This window comes from Pezoporus wallicus, unplaced genomic scaffold, assembly GCF_028554395.1.
Source record: "Pezoporus wallicus isolate ANWC-B61680 ecotype Strahan unplaced genomic scaffold, APGP_CSIRO_Pwel_v1 contig_227, whole genome shotgun sequence".
NCBI lineage: Eukaryota > Metazoa > Chordata > Aves > Psittaciformes > Psittacidae > Pezoporus > Pezoporus wallicus.
The window spans coordinates 14,187,105-14,199,818 of NW_026635704.1; the positions used below are offsets into that span (position 1 = coordinate 14,187,105).

At 39.8% G+C, this 12,714-nt stretch overlaps 1 protein-coding gene across 2 annotated transcripts in view; it reads left to right on the forward strand.

The window, feature by feature from the left end:
- Window positions 1–12,714, forward strand: part of SPIDR (scaffold protein involved in DNA repair) — a 204,188-nt gene that overhangs the window by 69,394 nt on the left and 122,080 nt on the right. For both annotated transcript variants that reach the window (XM_057397746.1, XM_057397747.1), the window contains one exon: window positions 4,745–4,964. In XM_057397746.1, coding sequence (XP_057253729.1) covers window positions 4,745–4,964 — 220 coding nt within the window. The remainder of the gene's footprint in view (window positions 1–4,744; window positions 4,965–12,714) is intronic.

The window sequence follows — 12,714 nt, forward strand, 5'->3', positions numbered from 1 at the left end:
TGAAACTGGCTTAATCCAGGCTGGTTGGGCTGTCACTGAAAAGAACCATCTTCCCTCAGCCCTTTCCTGCCCCACCTCCACTCTTTCCATCACTTCTTCCTTCTTCTCCCTAGTATCTGCTCATGTGCTTTGGTGGCCTTGCAGTTAGCTGGATTAGCTCATGAATTTTGTTAAAAACAAACCCTGAAGAAAGAAATTAATGAGTCATCTAGACAGCAGAATAGGAAATAAAATAATAATATGCAGTGTAGGAATGGGCAGGATTGCAGCACAGTTATTGCTTCCTCCTTTTTTAATTCATTTGAGAAATCATGGCAGTCAGGTGAAGGTCCCGACGACTGGAAAAAGGGAAATATAACCCCCATTTTCAAGAAGGGGAAGATGGATGACCCAGGGAATTACAGACCACTCAGTCTCACCTCTGTGCCTGGCAAAATCTTGGAGCAGATTCTCCTGGAAGGCATGCTAAGGCACATGAAAATCAACAAGGTGCTTGGTGACAGCCAGCATGGCTTCACTAAGGGGAAATCCTGCCTAACCAATCTGGTGGCCTTCTATGATGGGGCTACAGAACTGATGGACGGGGTAGAGCAGTTGATGTCATCTACCTGGACTTGTGTAAAGCGTTCAACACTGTCCCACACGACATCCTTGTCTCTAAATTGGAGAGACATCAATTTGATGGATGGACCACTCGGTGGATAAAGAGCTGGCTGGATGGCCGCACGCAAAGAGTTGTGGTTAATGGCTCAGTGTCCGGCTGGAGACCAGTAACGAGTGGTGTCCCTCAGGGATTGGTGTTGGGACCGGTCTTGTTTAACATCTTTGTCACTGACATGGACAGTGGGATTGAGTGCGCCCTCAGCAAGTTTGCCGATGACACCAAGCTGTGTGGTTCGGTTGATACCCTGGAGGGAAGGAATGCCATCCAGAGGGACCTTGACATGCTTGTGAGGTGGGCTGATGCCAACCTCATGAAGTTTAACCATGCCAAGTGCAAGGTCCTACACCTGGGTTGGAGCAGTCCCAGGCACAGCTACAGGTTGGGCAGAGAAAAGATTCAGAGCAGCCCTGCGGAGAAGGACTTGGGGGTGTTGGTTGATGAGAAAGTGAACATGAGCCGGCTTCAGTGTGCGTTTGCAGCCCAGAAAGCCAACCATATCCTGGGCTGCATCAAAAGGAGCATGACCAGCAGGTTGAAGGAGGTGATCCTGCCCCTCTGCTCTCATGAGACCTCACCTGGAGTCTTGTGTGCAGTTCTGGTGTCCTCAACATAAAAAGGACATGGAACTGTTGGAACAAGTCCAGAGAAGGGCCACGAGGATGATCAGGGGACTGGAGCACCTCCCGTATGAAGACAGGCTGAGGAAGTTGGGGCTGTTCAGCCTGGAGAAGAGAAGGCTGCATGGAGACCTCATAGCAGCCTTCCAGTATCTGAAGGGAGCCTATAGGGATGCTGGGGAGGGACTCTTCATTAGGGACTGTAGTGATAGGACAAGGGGTAACGGGTTAAAACTTAAGCAGGGGAAGTTTAGATTGGATATAAGGAAGAAGTTCTTTCCTGTTAGGGTGGTGAGGCACTGGAATAGGTTGCCCAGGGAGGTTGTGAATGCTCCATCCCCAGCAGTGAAGACCAGGTTGGACGAGGCCTTGGGTGATATGGTTTAGCGTAAGGTGTCCCTGCCCACGGCAGGGAGGTTGGAACTAGATGATCTTAAGGTCCTTTCCAACCCTAACTATTCTATGATTCTGTATTGTATTCTTCCTTGTTTAAGATTACTAGGCCTTGCCATGAAACCTGCACCTCTGCAGGTTTGAATTTCTTGGGCTGTGATTCTGCTTTGCAAGTAAAATTAAATGAATGAGGACTTCAGCAAGTGAGAACTTCTGTGAATTATCCAAGCTGAAAGAGAACACTGCAACACCTTAAAGAGAGCTTTTCACGTGGATGAACAAACAAGTAAACTTTTCTGGAAACTAGAAATTGCAGTGAGCCAGCCCATCTCCTCACCCATAAATTCTCCCTTCACTGTGCCGCCACATATGTTTGATTTATTTTTGATTGACATAACAATACAAGAGCCAAATGAATTGAAAATGAAGCTGCGTTCTGAACTTTGATGTTTCATCGTGTGCCAGGAATCCAAAGTGCTTTGCCATGTTGTTTGAGAGAGGATTCTATCAGCAGCAGTAGTAATAATTTTGAAGTAATTAAATTAAACTATCTCTGTGCATCTAAATAAACAAATAGATTGTGGTTCTGTAGAATGTGCATGTGTGCCAAGTGTGAGACTTGGCTAGTTGCTGAAATTGAGCTGCTTTTAATGTAGAAGCATTCATCTTCATCTAGTATCAGGTCCAAGTGTTTGAAACAACTTTAAGACTGGCTTGCAAGAAACTCTGGTACCTTGATAGGGTTTTTTCCTCCAGTGTCTTTTAGAAGCTTTAATATAGGTATAGTTTTTAATTTACCCAGTATTTTAAACTGGTTTATAGTCAGAGGTATTTAAAAGAAAAATGTTACTAGGTTGTCCTTCATTGTCTTCAATCTGCTTTATCAGCTGAGTAACACATACGCTGCTGACCAGTAAGAATTGTCATCAATTTCTGCACATACAAAAAGCATAGTTTGGAAGTTATGAACAGTCTCTCACAGGCTGTCTTAATACTTTTTTTTTTTTAAATAAATGTTGGTGTGTTTCAAAATTGAAGTTTATAATTTTTTTGGTGACTTGGTTTTTAAAGCAAATGGAAGTGCACATTGTGCAGTATGTCTAGAGGGGAGAGGTAACTGCTCAGTTACTTTGAAGGCTGAGAATTTTTGTGGTTGGGAGAATTTGTTTATGCATGCCAGATGACTTGGGGTTGACAGAGGACCACAACTGCAGCTAGTCAGGCAAAACAGAATTCCAAGTGTGAATATTCTAAGTCCTTGCCTTTAGGCATAGAAAACTAGCCCACGCTCACACTTAGCAGAAGTGATTCTGCTAAGTTTGCACATAAGCAGACCTTAATGCAGTGCAGTATTTGGAGTAGCACTGCAGTGTTACAGCTTTCCCTGAGACAGTGATGGGGTGAGGAGTAATAGCAGTGGCAACCATCTCTCTTCATCGCCCAGCCTCAAAAAACCTGGCAGAAAGGACCACTTCCACTCTTGCTTCTCAGATCTGGAAAAGGAGGTCCAGCTTTAATGGCCTGGACAGAAATGGCTGATGTACATCACATGGGGTACTTTTGGTTGGAACCCTTTATCCTGCTGGAAAATACTGGTTCATGGGAAACAGAATGCTTTAAAGAAGCATGTTGCATGTGATGAAAATTTGATTCACATAAAAGTGGTTTCAAGAACGTTTCAGGTTTATATTTCAAAATTATTTCAGTTTCAGTATAAAATGTAATAAAGACTGGGGAATACAAAATAGGGACAAAATAGTTTCTTCTTTTTTTTTAATTTCTTTCTCCTGTTTTTTTCTTTATTCTTTTTAGAATTCAACTTTATTAAACCAACCTGAAAAGTTTTAGGGCCCAGTTTCTTTGGTTTGGGTTTCTTGAGGGTTGGGTTGTTACTTTTTTTTTTTTTTCAAGTTTCTCATAAACTAGAACTCAAATATTTTGATTTATTTTCCAAAGGAAAGGCATTCGCAATTGTGAAATGGGCCTTAAAATAAACAAACAAATAACTAGTGCAGCTCTGCCATTAAGTTCCAGTATCACATTCACAGTTCCTGCCCTGTTTCTTCTTTGCTGTGGGAAGACAATAATTTATATCAGCTGTTTTTCTTGAGATGCTGTGCTTTTCCCAGCACAACTTGTAGATCAAAGTGGGTAGAATTGGGGCTTTGCTGTCCCTGTCCTCTGGCACTCTGTCTTTTCCCACTAACTGCTCATAGCATTTGACAGGTAGGTAACAGTTCTCCCCTCAGCGACCAGAGTGCAAATCTGAGCAGGATTAAGTGAGGAGGAGAATCACTCTTGTGTAATCTTACAGTATAGATCCATGTCTGTCTGAGGAACCCCTGCCCTGTGCAGACTGCAGAGGAGCTAGAAGTAATTTCATTTAATCTCAAAGTTCTTTCTTGCTCAGCGTAGATGAAAATGCTTAGAATCAAACTGGGGATACTGGTATCTGTTTATGCTTTAAAACAAGAAAGCCTTCTGTATCCTGATTGCCTACTGATAAAACGGATGATCACTTTTGTGACAATTTTTAGGCAGTGCCTTTATCTTGCTTCCTGTTTCTCCGCATGCATCTCTAAATGTGAATTATCAGCTTTTAGAGACTTTCTACCTAGCAGGTACTATTCGAACTTGGTCCCTGACAGCTGTTGCTTTGAAAAAGATCAAGGAGGACAAACACATCCTCACGTTTAACACAATGTGGTTATTCGGTTTCCAAATAAATCTATTTTGTGCAGTATCTAATAAAAGAAAAAAACTGAACAAAGTGAGTGAGGTGCAAGATTAAAAAGTTCAAATATGGTGGGAGAGAGCTTCTTGTAAAGAGTTTGTGATTTCTTTGGTGTTTAGGAGAAGTTCAGGTAGGCTTTTATTAACAGCATCTATAAAGAAAAGAAAACCACAAAACCTTAACGTTTTTTGGTGGGGCAATGTATTCTACTCAGATGTGTATTTTTCATAGTCAGCTCTGCAGAGAACAGAGGGATGCACATCTCCAAAGTGCTAGAATTAGAATTTCCTCATTGAGACTTTACACTTTTATTTTTCTTTTTCATTTACTTTCCAGATAAATCTGGTGTCTTAATTGTGAAGATATTAGAAATGCTTGAGGAGTGTACAATACAAGTTGCCATCTGCCAGCAGCTGGAACAGTCTCCTGATAGTATTTCATCCAAGGATGCTGTCATCAATGCAAGAGAACCAATACTCAAAGTCCTCTTTGCAAGAGAGACAGCAGCTCACCTGAAGAGCAGGCCACAGGATGTCATCCACATCTACCCTCCGTGGTGAGTAGGAAGAGCCAGCCATGCTTGCTGTAGCACTGCAGAACAAAGCAGGGTTGGAAGAATCCTGGCTGCACTGTTGTGAGAAAGACCTCGGGGGTTAGGGGTAAGCAGGGCTCTCTTTGTGGTCATCTGTCTCTGGCAACTGGAGAGACATGACAGATACCTTAAAGACAGCTCAGATAACAACTAAATTTGTATCATAATGCCTCTGGTGTTGCTCAGGGCTTCAGTTTTGTTTTCACTTAATATTTTCATGTTTAGAGCAGTAGAAAGGCCTGGGCAATGTCTTATCAATGGTAAGGCCAATAAAGTGCATACTTTCTGGTAGCAAAGTAGTTTAGGAATGCTTAGCTGTTGCTGTGAGTATGGGTATAATATTTCAGTGGAAAAGTCTGTATTAACTGTATAGTATTCAGCAAAAACAACATGCAGCTAAAAATGGGGGGGGGGGGGGGGGCGCCGAGCAACAGGAAAATTGGATGCACTCTACTCTTAAGGAATCAGTAGACAACATTTTGTTAGTTCGGTATTGCTGCTGCTGCTCTCACTGTCTTCAGTTCCCCAAATCCCTCTTCAGCACAAACCTTTCTGGAATTCTTCAAAATGTTTGGTCTGCATTTGTGGGTTTTTTTCTGAATTGGATTACTTTTTAAGGAGTAGCATAAAGTGATGAAATTTCTAGTAAGGCAGCTGGTTGTTGGTAGCTGTAGGTTGGAAGGTCCAACTCTCCATAAAAATCGAACTTTGAAGTGGCAGTACTACTCCTCTTTTCACTGTTCTGCACCCAAATTATGAAAAAGGAAATATATTTCTTATGTGTTTCAGCATTCATTGTCTGAGTTTTAGCCTCCAGCTGCAGCAGAATCCTGCCTCTAGTGTTTGATCTTATCCTTTTGCAAAATACTTCCTCCTGTTTGGCAAAGTCTGTATCTGGTTTTTATCTTCATTGGTAGCTGAAAATCTTGGGGTTCCCCAGTTTGTTGTAATCTTTCACTACTAAAATGTTATTTAACTGTCTTTGGAGGCAATTCAAAAGTTAAGGGAAGATACTTAATCTGAGGTTTATTATGGATACAGATGCAACTATTGATAATTTAAATGTAAATAGACTGGTAGCTAAGGGAAATATAGTTGAGTATTAATTAAGTCCTGGCTGATATGACGTCACTGGTTTTTCATTTCCTTCCATCCCTAAGATACTAATGGTGGTTCTCATTTACCTTTTCCTTCAACAAGCTTCTTGTCATGCTTTAAATTTGTTTTGTTTCCCCATTTTCTTCTTCTTTCTTTATCCTACAAACTTCCATCTTAGTTCCTTTTTTATCTTCAGATTTCCTCTGTTGTTTCTAAAATGTGAGCCACTGCATTTATGGTGCCGTATCTTTCTGTAGAGACCTTAACCTACACAACGATATTTGTACCAACAAAACTGATTTAGTCAGGGTATGATTCAACTTTATTTTCTCCTTTTTTTTTTCTTTTCTTGAATGGTTACTGCCAGTAACAATGCTTAGCATGTATAAGTCCCACTCTGCTCTAGCTTGTTCCATGTCTGCTCTGGGAAGATGTAACTGCACTGCTACGATCCTTTCCAGACTACAAGCGTCTGTAACTGCAGTAGTGTACTCTTCTGATTTGTTTAAATGCCGTGACATTCAGGACAGAACTAATTCCTATATATATGTAAACTGAGGTTTTTTGAGAACACTTCAGAGCTCTCTGTCTTCCCTGAAATACCACATTTTATTTGCTTTTGGTTTTTATTGTAGCAGGATGCGCTTTTCATGTAAGCAAGCAGTTATTTTGTAAAACAGAATGTTTGGGCAGGGGATATGTCTGCATTGACAGGGTTGCTTTCCCTACCCATGTGCATCTCAAGGCACTTAACAGACATTAGTCAGTAGTGCAAAACTGCATTATAGCTCATCTCTAGTCCTATTTTCAGTCAGTTTGAAATTAATGTCAGTTGTCTTTTTTGTTTCCTCAACCAGAAGTCAAAAGAAGTTGGGCTGGATACGGTTAAACTAAACATACTGGAGGCAGGGAGTGGGGAGGATGAGGGATGTTTTTGTTTTAGATTATTATTTGGCACTTTTAGTTTACATTATTTGGAAATTGGACTTGTACACTTAATGGAAGTTTCCTCTATCACATTTCCAAGGTTCTATTCTGTTAAACACTTAATTGAGAGCTCTTGACTGCTGAAATGTAGTTTCTGTTGCTCTGCATTGAATTTGCACTTCTGTCATTAAAAACAGATACTGTTTGTATTAAAATGCTTTTTTGATGGTTCAAATACGTGAGTAGTATGAAATCAAATCACCTAAATCTAATCCTGACATGATGAAATAAGCATATTTAGGTGTCTTATTGATATCGCTAATTAAAAGCAAAAGGGAACAAAAAAAAAGAAGCAAGAACAAGGGGAGCAGTCCTTTAAGGACCTGTGTGTAGCTGGGACACAGAGCACACTGTGCATCGTCATCCTGTATTTTCAGATACTTGTATGGTAAGGCAGAATGGGATGAGATGGGGTGATTTATAAGTGGCCTACTTTAACATCCTGAAAGTAGAATTTCCTGATATCTTTAACATAACACCCTAGAATTATGTTCTGACATTGCCTTTTGCTTTCTGATGAGGCATCTGAGTGAGTAGGTAAGATGCAGACACACGGTTGCTGGCTTCTGTATATAATTATTTGTGAGCAAAATCTGAATGCCTCACTTCAGAGCCTTTGTAAAATTAGGCTTTGCTTTTGTAACTGTGTTTGTATGTGTTGTGAACTGAGTGCACAGCTCAGTATGTGAAATGTCTCTGGCAGTAGACTTGCATAAATACTTGGGAAGAAGTGTTTAGAGATTTGTTGATATATTTGTTGGTATTTGTTTGCATGCAGAATCCCATGATACTTCAGAACTAGAACACAAGCAATTTAATTTAAAAAATAAAATACTGACAGGAGGCTGGTTATAAGACTCTTACCAACCCGGAGTGGTCCCACTGACTTTCAGAAGAGCTTTGTGTCAGAGTAAAAATTTGCAGGACTGAGCCCTGATTTGTTTGTAACTGGATATGGGGTTCTTTGTGTCTAGGGTCTTAAGGTACATATTTACAGTCTTGGATGAAAGGGATTTCATGTGAGAATTGTCACTTGCTATAGGGAAAGCAACCCCAATAGGCTGATTAACATTTCCAAACCAGTGTGTCTGGCGAAGGATGGAGCTCAGCTGGAGCTCAGCTGCCTGGTCTCTGAGCCATCTGACAGGAGTGTACTGATCTTGAGGCTATATAGAAGTATTATTGCAGTGTTGTATCTAAATAATGCCTATTAATTTGGACACATCACATGAAAGCAACTGCGTGTTTTGGGCTGGAGCTGGTTTGTGTCTGGCCAGTTGGTAACACAACAGGCAAAAGAACTCTGTCCTGCCTGCCCCTGCCTGTCAAGGCTTGCCTTTGGTTGTCTTTGCAGTACCTGGACAATTTCTTAGATTAAAATTTAAGTGAACACTCATAATTTTTTGCAAACTGAATCTGAATCATTAAGTGTTTTTTAACAGCTGGAAAAGGAAAAGCTTATTACTGAGCGTAATTAAGTTGATTACTAAGTCTTTATTTACTTCGCAGAAATACATACCTGACAAAAAACGAAGACTGCTTGATACTGCAAAGATGTGAGAGAATGGGAACAAACGCTTCCTGGTTCTACTGGCAGTGTTTTTATGGCTTCAACTTACCTGAGGGGTTTTGCTTGTTTAACTATAAAAATGATAGAAATCATTTACCATACCTAACAGAAAGTGATGAGTTGGTTTTTCTAGAGACTTCAGGATTCGTTTTTCTGCTGACAGCAGGGCTTGAGGATAGACAGTCTTCTTCAGATACTCCTGCCTCCTCCTCATAGAAATGCCTACTGTTGAGCATTCAGGATAAATTAACCTGAAGCAAATGGTCCGGATAAGAATGCTTTTCCTTATGATCAAATTTAACAACTTTGCAATGTTTCTCATGTATTTCTGAAGTTTAACTGTTTGAAGCATGTTGATATCAGTACAGTTGTTGCCAATATCAATATAAACCACAGATCATGTTTGATTTGGACAGGGTCAAAGATTGATCCATACCTCCTGAATGTGATGGTCTGGTATGAAACCTCTAGTTCAGAAGGTTCATGGAGGACTGGGATGACAGGAAGGAGATTGCATTTTGTTCTTACACAGCCTGTAAACTTTGGCTGTCAAGCACTGCAGAGGACAAGATCCTTAGCTGGAGAGCTGCTATTCCCTGTGCAACTTCTCTGTGCTTAACAACAACAGCAAAAAAGAAGACAGAGTTTATTTTAGGAACTCAGTATAGTAAGTATATAAAACACTTAATTCTGTGACATCAACAAGCAACTTCAAAGTTGTTCTTTAGTTTCTCTTAACCTATGAAACCACAGGGAACCATAATTACTCAGCTTTTAAAGTGTTCCAGTGCCTGGTGAAAGTGTTTAATGTGGACTTCTCACTTCTGCTCGGATTACACTAGATTTGCTCTCTCCCCAGTGTAAGAGATTTAGAAGACTGAACTATTTACTGCCTGGAATTGCTCATACAAAACGCTGCTGCAGATCAGCTGATGTACAATGATGAAACTTTGTAGGTTAAGTCCTTTAAGGTGGGACCAATGATGAAAGTTGCTGTAGAAACATGCAAGCAAGCTCTGAACAAGTTTATATAAGGAAAGCAATCTAGCTTTGTGGACTTACGTATTCTTCTACTTCAGAATTATCCTGGATATACTGTAGGCTGTTTTGTTAACTCAACAACAGGACTTAGGATAAATGGATATTTAGTGTGATTTTTGCATTGTCTTACTTATTACATAGCCTTACATTGCATGGTTTTACATAACCTTAGTGAGAAATACAAGCACCAACACAGGGAGCTAACATGAAATAGGTGTTTGGAACTAATGTGACTGGTGTTGAAGAGGGTTTGCCTTCCATTTGATGAAGATAGAGACTTTTTGTCATGGTTTCTCTCACTGGCCAAGGGAAGCACTTAAGAACATTGTTACAGAATACCAGCCTATCACAATAAAGATCATGTGAAAAAACAGGATCTTGGGCTTCATATACTAATAAAATGCAGAAATGACCTACTGCTACTCTGTAAGAAGGAAAGTATCTATAACCTTTAAATTTTCTCATTCCATAAAGGTAAAATACAAATACACATTAAAGACAAGGTATGGAACTTCTTTCGCATAAATTCAGTTTCTTTACTTACTCCAGAGAGGCAGTTTCTTTGCGTGCTTGGTTGATCAGTTGGACAAAACTTATCTGTGTTCATCTTCCTTTGATGAAATCTAAGCATTTATAAATATGTATATACACATGCACATACGGATATTCAGACGGATGGGAAAGGGGGGGGGAAAGATCACCAGTCAGATCCCTCCCATTGGAAAGATGTTAGCTCTGCCTTTGCATTCTTTCTTTGAAGATGTTATAATAGCAGAGTGGGAGAACCCTGATAAGAGGGACAGGGCTCACTCAGAAGATAAAATTCTACAAAACTTAAGAGCTGTAAAGCTAGTGTGGGCACTATTTCTAAAGTACGTATGGGAATGGCCTTGGAGCCAAAGATCAGATTGTATCATCTGTTTGGAATTGCTTCTCAGAGATCATGCAGTTGTGAAAATTGAAGTTCCTTTCAGAAGAAAAGGAACAGCTGTGGATTTCTTGCAAGTATTTATGGTGTTTTTGTTTGTTTTTTTTTTTTTTTGTTAGGTTATACCTTTCCTACTCAAAAGACATGAATTGTCTTTTGAGAATAGGTATGTGTATACTTTTTGTGAACGGAAAGTTGTCTCTGACAAGCTTTTAATGTAATTTCTTAAATACTTATGTTGTTTTATCCATTTTGACAGAGTAGTCCATTGGATTTTCCTTTTTATTTATTAATAAATTTGGGGTTTTGTCCATCCTGTAATGTAAGGGAGAAAGTTTTATCAGTAGAGCTGCTCAGTTATATTTTATGTTATATCTCTAGAACTAAAGAGATCAAGCCATTAGTATTATATTTATTCACCTTGCATGTAGAAAATCAAAACACCACAATTTCTTAGTAATCAAATCAGTGAATAATTCTGTTCCTTCATAGGTGGATGACATAATTGGAAAAATACAGAATTATAAAGCTTTGATTCTGAGAGAACAAGTCATTCATGCCACTTCTCTGATTTGTTACAACCAACTGAAGCAACAAATACCTGGTATTTCGGATGTGGGTTATGTCTAATAAACATAGGAACATGATGCCACTTTTACTGTGAGATAGACCTGTTTATTTGTATAACTATGGCATAAATAGATGTATTATCTGAATGCCATACATAAATTTTAGTACCCTGAAAAACAAAGGTGAACGAACTGCTCTCTATGAAAGAGGTTTCCCACGGAGAAAAGAGTGGAAACACATTTGGGGAAGATGGGAGCCTCAAGATAGTAGATCCAGAGTTCTGCAGAAGATTAAAACTGAATTTTAAAACATGTCTGCCTGTCTCTGGACTAATAGCTGATGGTATCTTGCCATGCTGAAAAAGGGGAATTTCCACTCTATTGTGCCAAAGAAGTGCTGGGTTTTGTTGATATGTTTGTTTGCTTTGAGCCAATCAGAGGGGTCAGAAGTGAGTGGTGTGTTTGTGAAGTAGCAGCTTGGTTTTTACATCAAGGTTGAAATGCATTGTCAGCACATAAACCTCCAGGAGGGGTAGAATATGTCTCTCAGTCCAGATGGATGTCTGAATTGGGTACATGTAGTCAGTTGTTATGCTCCTGGCTCAGACAAGCAAGAAGGGCTACCCAGAGTTTGCCTAGAAGCAACATTGTGTGTTGTTCTCAGGAGGTAATTCTGGGCTCTGGAGGGAGCCTCCACCAGGATGACTTTCTTTGATACGAGCCATTTCATATGTAAGAACAAAAGAATTGTAGAAAAGAGGCAGTGAATGTAAATAGCCTGTTTTATGCTGGGGGGTGGTTTTCTACATTTTTCTAAACACTAGATACAGTCCTACATGGATCCTGCTGGAATGGTTGTAGTGTCCAGTTAGTGGGAAAGGTTTTAATCACTGTGATGCTTACATGCTGAGGAATTAGTGTGCATTTGAGTCCATGGGTTTTAGGAACAAAAGAGGAAAATTATATTTTTAAACATCCATTCTTTACAGTGATGCTGTTTATGTCTGAATTCTTAAGTCACTGGAAAAAATATTCAGTGAGAATGAAAATGTCCTATCCTAATAGTCACAAAATATTCTCATCCTGAAAATCTAATCATGTGTACTTTTTTTTTTAATGAAAGGTCTGTACTTGAAACTTTCCAGCTTTTATAAGTGAGGAAATTCCAAGCATTTTGTAGTGACAGATACTGTTAGTGGGTAGTTGTCCACTGACGTCAAAAACAGAGGATGGCGAACAGCTTTGTTCAAGTCAACGAAAAATGTACCGTCTTGGATAAACTCTGTGTTAGCAACGGGGCTATCAATGATATACGAGCAGCTTCACATGAGTTCCCATGTGCATTCAATCCAATGCTAAATTCCAGATCTTGTTTAATAAGCAACTGATGGAGCCAAGACCTGGCACTGCACAAAATCCTGCAGTCTGCTTTATCCAGTCATGAAGAAAAAACAAGCTAAATAAGATCAGATGAACAAGTTCAGAATTACTGCAGGGTTATTAAAAAGTTGTGATTTGTAT